Source organism: Corylus avellana, chromosome ca2 (genome assembly GCF_901000735.1).
Source record: "Corylus avellana chromosome ca2, CavTom2PMs-1.0".
NCBI classification, from domain to species: Eukaryota; Viridiplantae; Streptophyta; class Magnoliopsida; order Fagales; family Betulaceae; genus Corylus; species Corylus avellana.
Window position 1 is genome coordinate 29,697,088 of NC_081542.1, and position 21,780 is coordinate 29,718,867.

Consider the following 21,780-nt stretch of genomic DNA (forward strand, 5'->3'; position numbering starts at 1 on the left):
TTTGGTGATTTTCTAGGTGGTGTACATATTTGATTAATCTCCCATTTGTTCTATTGTCGTAAACGTTGTTCTTGCATGTAGGACTTCTTCTTTCTTTATTTATGCTAGATTGAACTCACTGAGATGCGTTAAGACCGGAGAGAGCCCATTGAGATATATTTAGTTTGTTTAGATATTGGGATTTCAAGGGTAGGTCCTTAGATTTTATTGTTGATTCTAATGGAATTTCATGAATCAATTATAAAATATATGGAATCTTACTTTATTTGTGGGAGGAATGATTCATGTGTGTACTGTATCTGGTAATTTCTCAATGCTTTCTGCTCTAATCTTTGGAGATGGTTGTTCTTTTGCAAACTTGAGAGATAATAATGTTTCACCATCCTTAGTTTGATGGGGCTACGTAAAAAATATGAATCGGAAGCACATGATGGTTTTCCTTTTCTTAAATGGAGGTATAAGAACCCAAGGGATACAAAGTTCCTCATGGGCGTCTGACTGTATGGAATGACATTGCCAAGTTGTGTTTTGACGGTTTTTGATGAAATAGGCTATCTGATAAGCTCTTTTTGTGTTCTCATCATGCAAATTTGTCTACTGGCAAGGTGCAGTATTGATTTACAGAAATCCTACCAGTTTTTTTATATAGCTTAGGCTCTTATTTCATACTTGCTTGGTAAAGTCCAACATAATCATCATAATGCTGTAATGTTGTTGTATAGCATGACATTTGAGCCACCTTTGAGCACCTAATTTTGTTTCATAGGTGAGCAATGTCGATGGCCTAGATTTAGCTGCCCAATTGCATGACCAATAAGGATCAATCATGTAGAGAAAAGGTAAGCTATGGAATTCACCTTTATTTTTTTTATTTTTTTTAAGAATTTAGTAGGTCAGGTTGGTGCCACTTTGGCAACAACGAAAAGAAAATAAAAGAATTTAAGAATTTAGTTTGGAAGCAAATAAAATAACTCTTAAGAATAAAAAGGAAATGAAATATTTATCTTTTGGAGGCATAAAAATTGCTTGATATCCACTCAAATAAAGACTTGGAGGCGCTAGGGAAGACCAATGCCACTTTTGTTCCTCAGCTGCTCTATTGCGTCTTGGGTTCTTTCAAGATGCTATGTGTTAAGTCCAGCAATATCTTTGGCAACGCTGGCACTTTTTCTGGTAGCAAATCAGGGGTAGCTGCAAGAATAGGCTGGTCTCACACTCATACGATCACATAGTTGACATATCCATTTGGGCTTTGCTTAGCTTTTCCATGAAGTAATGGGATGATCATTGGCTCTGTTCTTGTGTGTGTTTTCTTCTTTGATAATTACTGAACCTGCATACATCTGCCACTATAGATGCTTTTCCTATAAAATCTAGATTTTGAGACCTGTTATGGTCATTTTTCCTTTATAGTTTTCTGGTGACATGTTGGGCCATATCTCTTTGTGCTTTTTGCTCTTTCTGTCCATGAGTTCTCCATAAAAATATTAGTGTGTGTTTCCGTATCTTCTTGTCTTCTGGATTTTATGGGGTTTCCTTAATTGTACGATTAGAAACTAGTAGTTATGTCAAATGGGCGTTGAAGAGGTTTCACTGAACTTTCTCAAGTAACCTTTATTTTTTCAAGACTTGTAGTTAATGGATTCAGATAAGTGACTGCAAAAATATAATTTATATAGTGTTCTGGAATGTCTTATATATTTATTGAGGTTCTTGAGTTTGTTTTGTTTTTTTTTTTTTTTTAATCGATTTGGTGTCAGAAAATGCACTTGCTATATAGCTTATATCTTATAGTTTTTTGGCAAGACCTTTATCAACAGCATAATGTTGTAACGTTGTCATCCTGCAGGACATATATGCCAACTTTGAGCACCTAATTTTGTTTCATATGCGAGCAATGCCGATTGCCTTGATCTAGCTGCCCAATGGCATGACCAGCTAGTTTCAAGCATCTACAGAAACAGTAAGTTATTGCCTTTATCAACAAGAGAGGAAGAGGAAGAGGAAGAGGAAGAAGAAGAAGAAGAACCGGACGACTGCTGAGTATAAGAGGTCTAGGTTATCGAGGAACTGGACGACTGCTAACCGGGCTTATGGTGGAGTTCTTTCTGGTGGTGCTGTAAGGAAAAGGTTTGTTTTTCATAGGCACAAGGATTTACAGTTTATCCATCTCTCTTTCTCTTGTGTGTGCTTGGGTGAATGAGCATCTGTCCTAACTGTTTTGTAAAATTGTTCGAGCTTTTTTGGTGGAAGAGTTCTACGATTCTGTGAAGAGAAAACACATAGAACTTGGGCTTTTGCAAAGAACGAAGACTCTATTGACAATCCTTGAAGCTCAAGTAAGGTTGCTAACTTGATGAATGCTTTAATTTTTATTAGCTGTGAAGTTCTGCAGTATGTTATATTGTTTGTGCTTGATTAGCAACTTCACTGATAAAAAGATTTCTTCTACACCTAAATTATTGGCATTGCTTGGATGTACCTATCCCCTACTCACGCATGTTACCCATGTCTTTCATATGATTAGACAAATGATTGATCATAAAGTAAAAGCTTTTATATATGCAAAATGAGGATAAAGTTGCAGATATGCCATTAGAGCAGATATGTCAAAATGAGGATAAGGTAGCTATGTAAATAGTAGCCTCCTACCACTCCTTTTATGCACCACCTTTAAACTTTACTTGTAGCTATATTTACTACATATGAGACACATGATATAAATGTGGTAGAGATCCCCATATGATTCAAGTCATCCCCATATAAACATGTTGAGAGATTAATCAGATGATACTTTGAGGATTAAACCAAAATTAAGTTACAAACTAAAATAATTAATCAGGTGTCCCTATTGTACAACAACCTCTTGAGAATAAAAAAATGATTAAAGAACTTAAAGAGAAGGAAAGTCAATTAATAGGATCTTACTATTGTAAGCCTAGCTAGCTCCTAAAGATGGCAAAAATGATTGAAAAGATTAAAGAGATCCAAAATATTGACATCAAAGGGTTTGACTAAGGGTGGAACTAGAATTTTTTGCGTGAAAAAAAAACAATACTCAAAAGGAATTGTTTGCAGGCACAAGTGAATATGCTACTAAAACATTTCGGAGGGTAAGAGAATTTTGCCTGTCACTTTTTTTTTTTTTTTAATTTATTTAATTTCACACACACATATCAAGCAATTGTTAGAAAGATTATTGATTATGATATGAATTCTATTATTCCTAGGCTTGGAGGGAACTCTCATGGATCTCAAGCAAGTGAAAGCAACGTTTGAGGGAGCTTTTGTTGTATTTTGTTTAAGACTTTCTTTTGATATTATAATGATTATAACAATTTTGGTTTGTATTAGAGGGTAAGAACTTCAAATAGTTTTTTTGTTTAAGAACTTGGAGAGAGCTCTTGTATATACTTTGTTAAGAAGTTGTCTTAATATTATAAAAATTATAACAAATTTGGTTTGTGTTAGAAGGTAACAACTTCAACTAGTTTTTTGTTTAAAAACTTTGAGTTAGTGAACCTCTCTTGACATGTTTATCAAGTTGAGTAAACATTGCAAGAGAGTAATATTGTTATATAACAATATTTCATTTTTAAGTGTATACAGGATGGCACGAGTGGAAGATGTGTAAGGAGTTGTGGCGCTAAAGGACTCAAATAACAATGGGTAAGTTAAATTCAATTTAAGACTAGAATAGTTCATAACTTATGGTTTCAGGTAACAATTTAATTCTATTTCTCCTATGCTTGGATCCTGGGGAAGAGTAACAATTTGTTGTTCTCCTATGCTTAGTTTAAGGTAATATTTTTTTTTTGTTTTTTTGATTTTCACTGCAATCATAAAGGGGGGGAGATTTGATGCTATTGCTTCAACTCAGTTATTATTTATTTTTTATTTTTAAATTTATTCCTAGGATTTGGGAGGAAGAAGTCATTTGTGTTGTTTTGTGAATTTTGAAATGATCTCTGAGTTGATCACAGAGTATGAATTTCTATGTTGCTACCAAGGATTGGTGATAATTGTCAACATGCTTGCTGAAGTGGGATAGGAGCACAAGCTTTGAATAAGATAAACATGTTCAATAAAGCATTCTAGTGTGAGATAAAAGAGGATTATGATTTATTAGATATTCTTAAAAAATCCCAAAGAAAGGACTGAATTTGTTCTTGTGGAATTTGTCAAATATATGTTGAGGAGATTCTTGCTTTTGTTGAACACGGTTTGCAATTGTAGTGTACATGTTATTTTTATTGGAGATGGGGAGGAAGGACGGTCTTGGAGATATATAACTAAGAAATTTTTGATCTTTTGTCCAGCAACGGTGGAGGAGGATTAGGCCTTGGATGGCCTAAAGGCAGTGCATCCAAGGTAATAGTCTGTTCTCTATTTTCTTGGCTTCTTGACTTTATTTGAGATAATTTGATTTGTAGAAGATACTGCCCTTTGTAGATGAATTAATATTTGTTTGTGCTTTTTTGGTTGGAATTGGCCAGTTTATTAACAACTTTGAAATTTATTGAGCGGCAGAACTGTACTTTGGTGTTTGCGAACTCTAGTTTAGAGTTCTGTTATTTGGGTAGTGTCTTGCAAGCTCTAGGTTTAGGATATAGAAGACTACTTATCTATGGATTGCATCTTTGGTAAAATTAGGAGTGGAAATGATAAAGTTGTAAATTTATTAAGAACTGACATCTTGTGGAATCACAAATGAAATTCCAGTATGGTGGTTGGCGGCAGGGATTGAGAGGACTTTGCCTAAACAAAGTCAGAAGTTCTTCTGGTCTATCGATGAATACATGGAAAATTTGCATCAAAATTTATAAGATGGCTTTGTGGGGGATGCTACTACATGAGTGTTGTGTAACAGAAGACCTAGAAATGTCTCGCTTCCTAGATCTTTTAATTTGGTACTAAGCAAAACATTTGTCAATAGATTGGTGTTGTAGGTGTTCTTTGCACATATAATAACTGGGAGCTATGTCAATTTCTTTGCACATATAATAAATGGGAGCTATGTCAATAAACTCTACCGGCATTCATTGCCACCTTTGCCCTTGATGTGAGTTTCTAATCACTCAAGGTTTTTTGTCATGTTTACTGTCTTAGTGAATGTATTCCCACTATGCTGCTTACAAACATTTCTCATTTTGTGACTTATCAAAAAAACAAAAAACATTTCTCATTTTGTGTGGCAGCCTGTTATTTCTTTTTCCTCTGCTTCATTTTCTTTTACCCGTGCTTTTTCCAATAACAAGCAGAGCTTGAGTTTGATGATTTTCTTCTGATAAATAGATGCTCGATCAACATCAATGTATATCATTTCTGCAAGGATTTCAAGTATGACCCCAATACATTAAGGTCATTCTTCGTGATTATAACTTTTTTTCTTTTTTCTTTTGGCTTTTCTTTTGGTATATTAATCAATCTCACACCATGTCATAACAACTGGAAGATACTTTTATGGACTTTATTTGAGATAATTTGATTCTTGGTGATTTTTGGGGAAATAAGTGTTGTCGTCTTTAAAGGTTTAGTTGCTTCCTGATTTATGGAGTTTTGGTTTTGGATTTGTTTTGTTGGGTTCTCTATGGGTGCGTATTGAAATCTAAGTTATCTTTTTCGTAGTATGTATTGTATAATTAAGTTATTTTCTTTCGACAAAGAAGGGTTTCATGGTTAATTATCTGGAATATATATATATATAGCATGAAAGTAGTCAATTGGCTACTGTTGTTTGAGGTTTTAAAAATACAGGGTGTATTTTGGTTGTAATTTGCCAAACAAAATGAGATCAGGGGTACAAAGTGTGTGCATATATGATATGAGATTAGCCGACTCTGCAATTTTGGGTTCAAATGAGTACACCTAGTGTTTGTTTGTTTTTTTGTTTTTTACTTTATCTGTTTGGAACCAATAATTAAGGAGTAGGCTGATGTTGAAATTGGTTTTATACTTTGAACAGATTTGCATGTAAAGCAATTGTATTTATTATCAACTTTTGTGTATCATGCAGAGAGGAGATAGAGAAACAGAAAGCTCATGAGCGATATATGAAATTGCAAGAACAGGGGAAAACAGAACAAGCTAAGAAAAATTTAGGTAATAAATCATGTCTTTTAGAATTTCTAATGACCTTTTCTTTAGTGGATAAGTAAAGGGCTTCTTATAACCTTTTGGGCTGCTTTGGTTCTTTACATCTTGGTTAGCTTCCAAAATTTTGGGCATTCAAGTTGTTACCTGCATGTTTTCTTCAAATTATATGCTTGATATCATCTGAACATCAGTTACGTGACTAATCCCTCACCGTCTACTCCCATCTCTTTCTTGGTCTATTATAAACTAGTTGACAAGCCTTGTGATTTAGCAGTTAATATGTACCTTGGTATATAATTGAAAAGCTTAAGTAATTTTATATTTTGGATTGTGTATTACCATGGCAATCAAATTCTTAGCCAAAGTCATGTAACCTTTGCCAAAGAAACTTCTGTCTGCCTACCCCTGTCAAATGTAGAACAGTATTTAGGTAATAAATCATGATAAATTACTCCTTTTCACTTTTAATTGTCGGTTCTAAGTGGTGGTGTGTGTAATGTAGGTTATGGATATTATTTTTAAAGATACAGATAAAACTTGGCTTGTAAAATTATTTTTTTCATCAAATTACAAATACTTTTATTACCTCCTCCTTTCATGCTTCTATGTTGCTTAAAATTGACTGAATCTTGATTGTTGATTGACTAAGATTAAATAGAAAGTTGCACTCTTCTACTCCATGAGGAGGTATATAGTTGTTTGAACAGGACCTTTTTTAAGTAATGTATTTTTCTTGTATTCTTGCTTTTGAATAATGTTATTTTGCAGTTTTTTCTTTCCTGGTTCAAGTGTGTAGTGTTTGCATATGAATATATATATATATATATGTGTGTGTGTGTGTGTGTATTTTTCTTGTATTCTTGCTTTTGAATAATGTTATTTTGCAGTTTTTTCTTTCCTGGTTCAAGTGTGTAGTGTTTGCATATGTATGTATATATATATATATATATGTGTTTTTTTTTTTTTTTTTTTTTTAAATAGCGGCGACCTAGGGTCGCCGCTATTAAGTTTATATTTTTTAATTCATTAGCAGCAACATCTAAGTTGCCGCTAATTACAGACAAATAGCGGCAACTTCATGTTGCCGCTATTGACCTTTTCCAATTTATTTTTTTTTTTAATTTTCTTATTACAAATATAGTTGCCGATAATATTGTTTAAATAGCGGCAACTCTGGGTTGCCGCTAATGATAGAGCAATAGCGGCAACTTCAAGTTGCCGCTATTGACGTTTTCCAATTTTTTTTTTAATTTTCTTATTATGTCGCCGGTAATGCTGGATAAATAGCGGCAACTATGAGTTGCCGCTAATGATAGAGCAATAGCGGCAACTCTAAGTTGCCGCTATTGACTTTTTTTATTTTTATTTTTTCAATTTTCTTTTATCATTAGCGGCAACTCTATGTCGCCGCTAATGACATACAAATAGCGGCAACTTCTAGGTCGCCGCTAATGATATACAATAGCGGCAACCTTCGAACCATTTTGAACCATTTTTTCCGACCAAAAAAAAGGTATTAGCGGCAACTCTATGTTGCCGCTATTGACATACAAATAGCGGCAACTTTGAGAGTCGCCGGTATTTAGCTTCACCGTCCACTTACTACCAACCACCAAATAGCAGCCACGGGTCGCCGGTATTTGTGAATAGCGGCAACTTTTTCCTTATTAGCGGCAACTTGGAGTCGCCGCTAATGACCATAATTTTTGTAGTGAATGGAGGTTATTTTGTAGACTATGATTACCAAATCTTTTTGGTTACCAAAGGAATAGAATATGGATATGGTCAAATTTTTTTTAATCTTGTATATTCTATAGACCTTTCGAGTAACAATTTATCAGGAGAAATACTTGATAATATAACAGGCATCTCAGAATTGGTCATCATGAATTTATCAATGAATCATCTCACTGGAAGAATTCCTAAAAAAATTGGGAATTTACACATGTTAGAAACACTTGATCTCTCAATGAATGAGCTTTGTGGTCCTATCCCTGAAAACTTGTCTTCTTTGACATTCTTAAGTTACTTGAATTTGTCATTCAACAACTTGTCTGGGAAAATTCCAATTGGGAATCAACTTCAAACACTTAATGACTCTTCTATCTACGAAGGTAACTCTTTACTCTGTGGGCCTCCTCTTTCAACCAAGTGTTCCTAGGATGAAACTAATTCTAAAGTAACACCAAATGGTGGTAACCAAAAGGGAAGAGGAGTTGAGTCATTCTCGTTCTGGATTAGCATGGTAGCTGGGTTTATTGTTGCATTTTGGGGAGTTTGTGGTACATTGATTATCAAAACATCATGGAGACAAGCTTACTTTCGCAGCTTTGATAATTTGAAAGACAAGATTGCTATTTTTGTTATGGTCAAAATTGTTTGCTTACTAAGGAAGGTCAAGTCAGAGAGAAATTGAAGCTGCGGGCTTAGGAGCTTTTCTTAATATGTATAATTTATGTATTGTAAGTTGTTCAGGTTGTTGTAATAATGTGTGATCCAAAATGCTTCAATCTTCACTAGTCAAGGTCATATATATGAATAATTTTTACAATTGTGCAAGGCATTATTTCTTTTATTGCATCACATTTTCCAAAATCCATTTCTCATCACTTACTATTATATTTTCATTCTTTATTTAATGGTGCTGCAATAAAATGGTGAGCGAACAGTTGGCTAGAGAAAATACAAGGTCTTAATTTACAATTTTAACCATCATTTTTAATATTATATTATCGAAGCTAATATTGTCTTTCAAAAAATGAAATGAAATCTACAAATGCATGAGCTTTCATGCTTCAGTTGTTAAAAATCGTTTCATTTCCTTATTTTTTAGTCATTCAGATGATTATTCTTCCATCAATACTTAATAGTTACATGATTCGCATGAGTAATGCTATAAGTCTTCCTAGAGTTCTAAAGTCATTCAAAATGTGATGTGGCTTTTAAAATCACCGTTGAATTTGAGATGTAATTTATTGACTTTTGATCTATTGGTGATTTTAAAAGTCACATCATATTTTGGATGATTCTAAAAGAACTCTAGAAAGACTTGTAGCATTACTCGATTCGTATATCAACAATATATTTTCTTTGAAGAGAAAAGAAAAATTGGACTGTCAGAAATTTGGATACGGTAAACGGACTTAAATTCGGCCTTCCAAAAAATTTTACTTGATGGAGATTTGTGAAAGATATTTATGATTTTAATAGTTACAGGATAACACTAGCATTTTAATTTTAGATTACTCGATGTTGTCATATCAGGAATATATATATATATATATATATATATATGAACATTATACAGATCAGGCAACTGATAGCCTAGGCGCCGCATCATATCTATTATCAAGCAAAATATCTTGAGTTATTCTTCAACACCAGAATCCTTGAGATAATTGTCGAGTGAAGCTATCAAAGAGGTTCTCAAATCCTTGCTGTAATTGAATTAATTCAATACAAAAGTTTGCATGTTTTAATTAACACTAATACAATTGTACAAAAAAATAAATATATGTGTTGCTTTTGCTTCTTCTTTTTTTGGGGGGTGGGGATAGAGAAGAATAAACTGATCACAAAGGTTTTTAGTTGGGAATTAATTAATTGTATATATATATATATATATATATATGGACACACACATACATCAAATTTCTCAAAAACTTAATAAATAGTTCACATATTTTACAAATTTCAGTTGAAATATATAATTGACTCCATCCACTATATATTATTGGAGGAATTTAAGGTCAACAAATCAATACAGAAAGCCGTGTGTCCATTTCATTGATCTTATTATATTGTACACTTCCATCACCATGATTTTTTGTGTTAAAATTACTGCATCTTTTCTTTAAGTATGTGCCTTGAACTTCCTTCTAAATGTATTATTTTCCATTGGCATGATTACTGGTATATTTTCATTTGTGCATAAAATGTCCTTAAGATAGCCCAATTACAATTTAAATAATTTGTAACATTTGTGCATAAAATGTATTAGTAACCACTTCAACTTAATTACAATTTAATTAATTTGGAAGAGTTATGGGTGACACTCTCTGTTAATTTACAGTCAATTAATTTCAGCACTGATTCAAGTAAGATAGCCCAATTTCGTATACCTAATTCTAGGAAAGGAAATTGTTAGTATTGTAGAATTGTAGAATGTAGAGTCACTTTTACCAACCTAACGGGTCATTTATACGTAAATGTAGCAATAGACAAATATACTATTATCCATTCAAATTTCCTTTTTTACTACATAAATCTTTTTGTTTCCTTGTATGCTCGATCAGGACAAATTTTTTATACTTTTAATTGAAAGACGCCACATTGGAGGCAATAATGGGAAAATATGTTGAGTCAATTATGTTATTCATGTAATCAATCAACTAAAGCAAGACTAAACATACCTCCAAAGGTGTTGTTTCCAAGGTATAACTTTGTGAGCTTGGTTAAGTTTCCAATTTCTGGAGGTACTTCTCCTGTGAATTTATTACCCGATAAAAATAAATATTGCAGTTGTTTGCACTTGAACAAAGTGGATGGAATAGTCCCTGTAAAACATTTATCATTTAGAAAAAAATAATTTTAAAGTTTCCTAAGTGAGTAAAAACTAAAAGAGCAATAAAAATATTATAGACTAGCTATAACTTTGTAAGCATGATTAATTAAGTTCACAATTTTCAAATGTACACTTCTTGTGAATCTATTAGTCAACAACAATAAAATAAGTAGTTCTTCGCACTTGAACAAATTGGATGGGATAGCGACTAGAAAACAATTAGCATTTGGAAAAGAATAGTGAAGTTTTCTAAGTGACTAAAGACTTGAAGTAGACAAAATCTTGAGAGTGCACATGTGAGTGTTATTTTACACATGAGGAAAAATAAACACCGTAAATAATTAATATATGTAAGTAGACTCAAACTCATGAGTAACTCTGTAGCTTAGAGTCTAGCAGTAGCACTGAAACTTCTCTTATTTGTGTACTATGTTTTTTGTTTTTTGTTTTTTTTTTTAAAAAAAAAAATCTTAGCTTTTTGGTGTTTCTGAATTGTTTGGGTTTTCATTTTTTTTTAATTTTTTTTTTCTTTGGTCATTTCGTGGGAAACTACTTTAGTTATCAAATAACACTTAGAAGCCAATTGTAGTATGCAATTAATTGATCGACTTAAGACTCCATTTGATTGTTTTGGTTTAGTAAGTTCTGTTATTTTGGCTATTTTGGTGCCTTAACTTACATCCTATATTCCTATAGTACACATATAATAATGTATTTACATTTTGGTAGACCGTAATTGAAGCAACTCTTATACGCTTGTTGGGTCAATGCATAAGAAACTTACATGTAAGGGAGAGATTTTTTATAAGTGTTGTGGCCCACGTTGAAGAAAATAATGTTTAAGATGGAAACTATCTATATGCTATGATCTTTTGATTTATGCTTATTATTGTAATTTATTTTTTATTTGATCTCACTGCAATATAATCAGATAACTTTTTGTTTGATCCAATTACAATAATGCTGGAGATGGAAACTATCGATGCACTATGAAGATATGTGATTTTTTAATAAGGGTTAGTAATCTTTTTAGTACTTAGGTTTTCACTTTTTTATTTTTTTCCTCTTAGGTCTTAATTTGTATCACAGATGATACTTAACTTATGGGTAAATACCGGTTTAGTATCACCATCATCATTCCATTAATCAAACTAACGGACTGACATGTGTCATAACAAAAACATGTCACATGTCATAACAAAAATAAAAAAATCATTAAAATAATTTACAAAATTAAAACTTGAAAAAGGAAAAAGACAAATATGAGATGGCCGAAATTAGTTCGGCTCATAGAATGTGACAAAGGTACTAAATTGGTCTTTACCCATAAGTCATGTCCCGTCTGAAATATGATTTGAAACCTAAATGGGAAAAAATAAAAAAATGAAATCCTAGGTACTAAAAATGTTATTAACCCTTTTAAGAAATAAGTAATTAAATTACCGTTGAATAGAATTTTCTTTTTCCCAAAATTGCTTAAATTCTTTTTGTTTCCTTTTGTATGCCCTGGACAAATTATTATGTACTTTCAATTGAAAGGTATCATTTTGGGGGCAATAAAAGAGAGTAGTGTAGAGAGAGCATAACAGAGTGGGAGGAGGGAGTTTTCCCGCCCCCTTTTCCTTCGACCTCCTTTTCCCGCCTCCACAGTAGATCGACTAGGGTGCGTATGTCAATGGTCCTCAGAATGCCTTTTAGCTGTACGTGGCTGGCTAGCGGTGGCGCGTGGAACTTGTGAGGGTGTGTTGGGTTTTTATTATTGTATTTTCATTGTTTTTAAACAAGAATGTATTCTTTCTAGATCTACTTTTAGTAGCAATGTATGAGTGAAATTTTATTCGTTTTCTTAGATTTTGGTTTCACGAATCCTTAAGAATAACGGAATTAGTTTCTAGTCGGTTTTTTGTTTTCTTATGGTTCCTTTTCTTGGAGCAAACTATAGACTAATAACGGAAGAGTTATCAAGCATGAAGAAGAATTGTCACTATGGTAGAGGCAGCGAAGGGGATTGTGATTGATAAAGCACTAGTACCGAAGGAAAAAAAAAAAAAAAGCCAGGGAATCAATGACCTAGCATCGGATAGAGACGAGATTTGTCGGAATTTACTGTAGATTTGAAACTAATTGGGATGGTGACTTTTCATAGATAGTGTCTTATAATAGCCCGAGAGGCTATTGTATATATCATAGATATTGTTTGAGTTATGAAGATTTCAAATTATATTTTTGGCATTGTACTAAGCATTTTACCTCATTTGATTGTTAAATCAATGAAGTGATAATTTGTTTTTAAAAAAATTAAATTAAATAAATAAAAGGCAACTATGTTGAGTCAATGTTGTCATCCATATAATCAATCAACTAAAGCATGAGTAAACATACCTCCATAGTTATTGTGGTGAAGGTTAATATAACTCTATGAGCATGATTTAGTTTCCAATACACATCCAATAAAATCATTATTTGCCAATGATTAATATTTTGCTCGTTTGCACTTAAACAAAATCAATGGGATTTAAATTGATGATAAGTGCGATGCCCCAAATATTTAAAATCCCAAACGAATGCATTTTCTCTGGCATTAATCACTTTTATAATGCAATTGTTTCTTAAAATGTTACAACCTTTTTTTATTGAAAAACAACAAAAAATCTTCAACTTTTTAACTCTAACCAAAATATTCGACCATGGACCACCAAATGTTCGATCGAAGCCCTACCATTGAACGTTCGACCCTGGACCACATAAACGTCCGACTTGCAACCCCAGAACCGTTGAGTAATAGTATATTGAACGTTCGAAGTATATCACCAAATGTTCGAGACTTCCTGTATTCCTTAAATTTGTCATTGGCGTTTTCTCCTTTCAACTTTTCAACTTCAAATATTCAAGCCTTCAAATCAATTTATTCAACCTTTTCCTATAAGAAATGAGGTATGTAATTAAATTTTTATATTTAAACTTTTTTAAAAAATTAATTGTTTTAATATATATATATATATATATATATATATATATATATATATATATAGTTTTTGTTTCATATTTTAATTGTATAAAATATATAATTGTAGTTATATGAGAATATGGAAAACAACTATGATTCTATTGAGCTCCAAACAAATTCTAAATAAGCTCGTGTTGAAACAGATTTAGTAAATGTGCTAGGAAATTATTGCTTAAGAAAAAAATTTGCGATTACGATTGTAGTAATAGAGACCAAATTTGAATAGCATATCGATAAATAGGACCTTGTCAATCAGTTAACCATAATTTTCTAGAAACCCCTTACTCGGCTAGCCAAATGTTGTACGTATATGCCCACCTACCAAAATCGTCATCTCCACTTCAAGTTGAAGGAAATGACTCCTGTCTGGGCCAACTAGGGTATATTCCATCGGGCGTGAGCGGTACTCCCTTACTCAGCTACCCAAACAGTGTATGGGTATACCCATGAGTCAAAATCATCATGTTTACCTTGAAAGTGTCGGCACTAGTTCCCGCCTAGGCCAACTAGGGTACATCCCGCCGGGTGCGAGCGGTACTCCTTTACTCAGCTACCTAAACAGCGAGTAGGTACAGGGCCCATCGCGACCACACATTTCCACCCAGACTCATTCTAAATGTTAAGGGTTATCAATTTTTTTTTATCAACATGTGCTACCGCATATTCCAACCCAACGGGGTCATTTACACATGCTAGTAGCAATAAACAATTATGCTACTATCCATTAGAATTTACAGAATTTAAAGATATTGCATTTAAGGCAATAAAAGGAAAATATACTGAGTCAATGATTTCATTCATATAATCCATCAACTGAAGTAGATTATGCATACCTTCAAACTTGTTGTCAAAAAGGTATAACCCAGTGAGCATGATTAAGTTTCCAATTTCTGAAGGTACACTTTCGGTGAATTTATTATCCGCCAACAATGAAATTTGTAATTGTTTGCTCTTAAACAAAGTGAATGGGATAGTACCTACAAAATGATTACTATTTAAAAACAAGTATTGAATTTGAAGTTTAATCTACAAAAGGCTAAAAGAACACTAAACAAACCTTCAAAGTTGTTAGAGTAAAGGTATAACTTGGTAAGCATGGTTAAGTTGCCGATTTCAGGAGGTATTCTTCCTATAAAATTATTAGCCCACAACCATATATATTGCAGTTGTTTGCATTAGAACAGAGTGGATGTGATAATATCTATAAAACAATTACCATTTATAAACAAATATTGAAGTTTCCCAACTGACTAAAGACTAGAAGAACACTAAATGATGTGAGAGTATGTGTGCGTGTCATATTCCACATTGAAAAAAGGTAAACAATGTGAATAGTTAATATACATACGTAAACCCAAACTCATTAGTTTAGCTTTTGGATAACTCTGTAGCCAAAATCTTGCAGTAATAAGTGTCAGAGTGAAGATAAGAACGTGATCGAGTCAGCCAACAAGAAGATGTGTGAAGATCAACGTTTGTGGAGAAAAGAAGATTATCCTAGCTGATCAATAAAGGGTAGTTCATCATATTGGCTACTAATAATTACTCTAAATTGACACTTTTTAATGTTTAAATTTAAGGGTATAATTGCAAAAATGATAAAAAAATAAAATAAAATAAAAATAAGGATAGTAAGTGAAGTTTCCCTACAATTTTCATGAAGAAAAGTAGTTTTCAACTTTTTGAATCAAACCAAAATTAATTTGGATCTCAAATAAAAAACTTTTAGAGATGTGATTTTTTTAATAAAAACATAGCCCAATTACGTATATACCCAATTCTAGCAAAGGTTAACATTAGTATTTTAACTCATTTTCACCAACATGTGCAACCACGTCTCCCGACCCAACGGGTCATTTACAGAAGCTAGTAGAATTTTCTTTTTTCTAGAATTGCTAAAATCCTTTTGCTTCATTGTATGGTCGGATTTGTACTTTCAATTGTAAGATACCACATTGAAGGCAATAAAAAGAAAATATATTGAGTCAATGATGTCATTCATATAATCTATCAACAAAAGTAGGATTAATCATACCTTCAAAGTTGTTGCCGGAAAGATATAAGTCGGAGAGCATGATTAAGTTTCCAATTTCTGAAGGTAAACTTCCACTTAAATAATTATTCGTCAATGATAAATACTGCAATGATGACATGTAGGAAATATTGGAAGGCATCGGACCAGAAAGCATGTTATCACTGAGATCCATTTTTTTCAAGTTGTATATGTTAAAGATGGAGGATGAAATGGAGCCCGAAAGTTGGTTATAACTAAGATTAATAGTTTGTAATGAAGATATGTTAGATAGAGATGATGGAATTGTCCCTATGAAATTGTTACCATGTAGCAACAAATTTTGAAGTTTGGTTAACAACCCAATCCATGTCGGGATTTCTCCGCCAAACTTATTGAATCCAAGGGATAAGTGTTGCAACTGGTAAAGACAGGCCAACTTGTTGGGTAGAGAGCCATGAAAACTATTGTTCTTGATGCTAAGACTGACAAGAGATGAAAGGTTTCCTATGTTTGGAGGAACGGTGCCTACAAGACCCATGTAAGAAAGGTTCAAAGCGATGACTTGTTGATGGACGGAACCACAAGTGACACCAACCCAACTTCAAATGGAGGTGCTGACAGACCAGTTGCTTGTCAAAACATTATGAGGATCGTAAGAAATTTGAGCCTTTAAGGCAAGAAGAGCGTATTGATCGGTGGTAATGTTGGATACTGTTGCGATAGCTAAGCTTGCCATGTTCCATTGTGATTGTATCAAGAGAAGGGCCACAGAAAGGGAGAACAGGAAAGAAGTTTTCTCCATGAGTGTGTATGTTGGTTGAGGCGTTGGGGACTAGTGTGGGTACAAGTGAAACTTAAATATAGATCCGAAAAAAAATAATAATAATAATTAATAAAAAAAAAAGGTAAATTAAAACTTCTCCGGTGCAATTATTAACAAAGTCTAATACTAATTATTTCCATGACTTGTCAATTGTTTGGGTGAGAACGCACCACTTTTCCAAACTAATCTGACAAGATTGTCATGACAAATATGGCAGGGAATTACTCCCTAGCCCATAACCCATGGGATTGAGATCTTCTACCATCCCTAGCCCATAACCCATGTGTCTATCATAATTATTGGTCTGAGTTTTATTTCAAGTTTAATTTTTTTTCCAACAGGCCACTCCCTGCATCTGCAACTCCCTACGAAAACCAAAGTGGGGTGGGGTTATGCACAACACAACAAGAGGGTTGTATTTCAGCCCCTATGCACTATACAAAAAGTGGTAGCCGAGCAACCCCTAGCTGCATCCTATACAAGGGGGTGACCCTATATCCACAACAAGCGGCCACCACCACTTATTGATAAGAAGCAGGTGGCTGCCCTACACAAGAAAATCAAGGGAGTGGCTACATGTACAGCCACTGCTTGCATCCATAACAGAGGGATGGTCGCGTAGCCACCCCCTAGAATAAAGGTGTTGTCACGTGGCCACCCACTAGCTACACAACCTGGGTTGGCACTCCCTTGCATCAACAGGTAATCTCGTTCGTCAACTGACTAGTCCCTCCACTAGTGACACCCATCATGTAATTAAAAGATCGAGATAAAATGATGGAGAGAAGAGAAACCAAATATTAAATCCTTCTTTTTCTTTTTTCCTTTTTAAGGAAATGCAAACTTTGCATTTAAATTCACTGTAAATTTGTCATTAAAAAATGCTTCAGTGTCACATGCGACGGATTCCGTCAATTTTGACACTCAAATATGACTTATGGAGCTACTTGTAACAAAGTGGTACTTTAAGGGAACGTGTTGCAAGTGAGTCTTAATTTAAAGGTGTAAATGCAAACAAGATAGTACGTAGTTTAATTAAGGGAGAGGGGGGAGGGGGTGGAAATGTAATATTTAACCCTATGTTTTGAAAAGATATATAGAAGAAGAGAGTTTTAACAATGAAGTAATTTTTCTCTAAGAGCACATAAATCCGATATAACTAGTATTCATTTGACTATGCAACACAAAAATATAAAGATAAATTTCTGAAAAACTTGTGTCTGGATCACCTCTTGTAGTTTTCTTTTGTCATTTTTTTTCCTCTTTGCAGTTTTAAATCTAAGACTTACAAAATATCCCATCCATGGAGCTCAACTAATAAAATAGTTATCACTTGGCACGTGAAACAAGGATAGAGGGCCAAGTGTTGGCTCTTAATTTGAAGTATTAATTAGTTTAATTTTTTATTGCTTAAAATTTTTGTTTTATGTAGAATTGATTTCTTGAAATATTTGTTACATGTTAATTTAAAATTATAATTAAATTATTTTTTTGATTGAAAATGTGCATTAAATCATAAGGACTTGTGTTTTAGACTATTGTTTTTGGTACTCTGTAGGACTTGTGTTTTGATCGTCGTCTCGTGAGTTCTCATGGATGCGAGTTTTACAGAGGACTCTGCTTTGGCAAAGAGTCTGTTCATGTTTTTACATCCTACTAAACGTTATGGCCACCATTGGGAATAGAATAGAAAGTTGCATTGAGAATAGCATATTTCATAGAACAGAAAAATATTTCTAAAACTTATATATATACCCAAAAATTCAATGGTGTGTTTTTGTTGATTTTGGATTTATATTTTATAGCTTAGGCTCCTTTTTTTCGATGTAAAACTTTTTCTGTCAAAAAATATTTTCAGTCGAAACATTTTCTTGAAAATTATTTTTTGGAAAACATTTTCCAGTGTTTAGGGTGTACGGAAAATCATAATTTTTTTTTTTTATATTCAATCACTTTAAATTACGAAAATGTCCAGATTGGGTCCTGACAAGTCGCAACAGGGTCCAAGTGGGGTCTCCACTAAGTCTCGATAATGTCCTAACTGGGTCCTAATGGTGTCCTTGTCCGGTCCCAACTAGGTCCCAACGGGTTCCAGCGACATCTTGGCTAGGTTTGTCGAAACTCGGAAAATGGTTTATGGTTTTCAAAAATCAAAACTATTTTTCAAAAATTAAAAAAGGCATTTTGGTTAAACCAAAAATATTTTTCGTTGACTATTATTTTCCGTCGCACCCAATACGAAAAACTTTTTCCATAAATCATTTTACGCGGAAACAAATGGATACTATTTTTTGTACAACAAAGAAGAATTGATTATTTGATTTTTAAAAAAATATTGGTTTCATGGTAATTTTATAATTAAACTAATTGTTAGATAAAAATGTGCATTAGATTGTATTTGAGTTGACTCCGACCATGAGTTGGAAATAAATATAGAAGTTATTATTTGAATAGCAAGGGATGATCAAGATCACGATGCTGTTCATTTCCAGGCCGTGTGCCCATCAAGAGTGATTCTTTGCAACGTCATCAAAGGTTTTTTTCTCGATTATTTTGTTGTTGGTTCACCAGTATATTTGTCAAATTTATTTTGAAGAAGGTTTCGGATGACTCATTCTCTTTTTCTTTTTATTCAATATACATTAAAAGTTCATGAATAATAATTTGTTCAAAAAATAATTGTGCTGGAATGCTCAGTTCGTCTTCCATTCAAACGATGACAGTCGCACTCAAAATGTTCGCTTCAAACGATGACAATCGCACTCAAAATCTTCGCTTATAGAGTAGCGACTGTTATAGACAAATATGTCAAGATTGAAGAAAGCGTCACAATAGAGAGTCTAGAAAATTTTGTTAAATAGGTGGTTTCAATTTTTTTCGATGAGTACTTAAGGTCACCGAACAACATTGGCATTACCAGATTGCTAGAAGTTGGCGAAACACATGGTTTTTCAATGATGTTGGGGAGCATTGATCGCATCCACTAAAGATGAAAGAATTGTCTGAATACATGAAAATGTCTGTTTTTTGGTCATATTCATGAACCAACAAATATTTTGAAAGCAGTGGTTCATTTGATATTTGGATGCCACGTGTTTTTTGGGTTACCCAATTCTCAGAATGACATCAACATGCTAGAAATGTCTTCTATATTTCTCGAGCTCGTTGAAAGGAGTGCACCAATCAATTACTCAATCAATGGGATACTACTTGGGCAATGGTACATATCCACAGTGGTCAAGATCAATTCTATATTTACAAGGAAATATGAGAAAATATTTTGCTGCAGCCAAAGTCAACAAGGACGAATATATAATGCAGTAATAATAATGGATTACATGATCATTGAAAATGAGTGAAATATCGACCATGTTATTGACTTCAAATATGAACAACTCGATGAAACTCCCCATATACCAATCTCTCACATTAGAGACTAGAAATTCATTGCAACTCCAATTGAAACTTGTTAAGCATTTGTGAAAATTGCAGTCAATCGTAAAAACTTTGTAATTTGCAATACTTATTTAGCATTATTGTATTTTTCAGTTTTTTCAAGCTTAATATCATGCCAATCCATTAATATCATTTGTCAAAACTAAAATTATTGTTATTAAAATTTAATTTCCTTGTTTAGTGTGTTTTTTTCAGAATCAATTATCTACCCAACATAAATTATAGACAATGACTATCTATTTGATCACCAACTACATGACATATTATATAAAATTTACAAAGATGAACTAATCCCTACACATCATACTATCACTTCAATTTGTTCAACACCAATAACAAAGTAAGATATAGAATTTCATTTAACAATTACCTTAAAAGAAGATGAACTATCTTCATAGTAACATGACCAGTTAAACACTATTTCCTCCTTCGACTTTCAACGATTTTCATTTGGCGATGTTGAATATATTCTTTTTGAACTTTAGACAAGCCACTTGTATCCATCAGCATAATTTTGTCATCCTTCCTCGCTTGTTCCGCTCGAAGCTTTTCTTGCTTAAATCGAAGTCTCTCTTGCTCGTGCTCAAGCAGAATACGAAGTCTCTCTTGCTCTTGAACAAATGTTTCCCCAATAAGTTCCATTTTCTTCTCTTCATTTACCTCATTTAGTATCCCTGCAACATCCACACTCACACTATTTTTGCTATTTTGTTTATTCAATAGTTCATTTTCAACCTTCCCGCCTAGTGGTCTCTCCGAATCTACAAAGTCATTGGTGAAGATATCATTTTCCCCAATATTTATCGAATCTGGAGTAGGAGAACATGTCATTGCAAATAGTCTTTTTCTTGATTTTACCTTGTCATTAATCCATTTTGGTTGGCACCTCAACACATTCCAACAATGTTGAAATTGAAATGAAGTTTTCTGAAATTTGTGAAACATAAGTTTCGCCTTGGCAATCTGCAAAATTAACAAATAGAAAATAATTAGACCCCTATCACTGCTGGTGTATTGATGCATTGACGCAACATTCAATAGCATTTATACCTTGTCTTGCTCATTCACACCACTTTGATGCATTGCTTCAATCTCGGCCAAGTATCCACAAAACTTCGCTGAGCTCTTATTAATTAGTGACCATCGATTCAATAGAGATAGCTGCGTACGTTTAGAAATGAAGGTCTTATTCTCATGGAAGTACTCCCAAATTCTCCTCCAGTATGTAGTATGGTTTTGCTCATTTCCTTGCATTGAATCCAAATTAGTATTTAGCCACGCCGATACAAGGAGATTATCTTCTTCTATGGTGAAGTTACTACCCCGTCGTCTCCTAGCACTAGATTCTATTTCAACTGGGGACGGAGACATTTGATCCATTAGATTTGAAGATCCCATCAACTCATTATCAAGCTGAGACCCCTCATGCAAAAGATTGGTTAGGTATGAGTCTCCTTCCATTTGCGAGTCCATTAATAGCCTACACACAAGTTCATTTTGGAAAAGAGGTATAAATTAAGAATCATATTGTTCATTCCAAAAGTACATGGATGGAAACATAATCCATCATATACCATAAATCCAATATATTGCAGGTCTAAAACAACAGGAATAGAAACATAAACAGGTCTAAATTACTTGCACAAATTGAAGCAAGTAATGCACTCCATTGTCCTTCGCAATAAATGATAAAAACCCCCATTCTTTTCCACAACCCAAGTGATGAAAGGCTTTAATATGGAGGGGTATTAGCATCATCAAAGAATAACGAAAGAGGCTTTTAGAAGGTAAAAGTTGAATATCTATTCCTCACGATCTTC

The 21,780-nt window shown here is 33.4% G+C and overlaps 1 protein-coding gene and 1 long non-coding RNA gene across 3 annotated transcripts; one reads left to right on the forward strand and one right to left on the reverse strand.

The window, feature by feature from the left end:
- The first annotated feature begins 713 nt into the window (after positions 1–713).
- Positions 714–8,638, forward strand: LOC132173035 (uncharacterized). The gene is made up of 6 exons (XR_009439225.1): positions 714–839; positions 1,850–2,130; positions 4,320–4,371; positions 5,296–5,361; positions 6,017–6,102; positions 8,211–8,638. It is a non-coding gene; the product is annotated as an uncharacterized LOC132173035 (long non-coding RNA).
- An 11,561-nt stretch (positions 8,639–20,199) lies between these two features.
- LOC132172101 (protein DEFECTIVE IN MERISTEM SILENCING 3-like) lies at positions 20,200–21,440 on the reverse strand (the record flags this gene model as incomplete). 2 transcript variants are annotated; one of them, XM_059583550.1, is given in 3 exon segments in its annotated part: positions 20,619–20,721; positions 20,819–20,923; positions 21,011–21,440. In XM_059583550.1, coding segments are annotated over 3 exon segments (553 nt in total), but the record flags the coding sequence as incomplete, so codon positions are not given.
- Between the last annotated feature and the right edge of the window lie 340 nt (positions 21,441–21,780).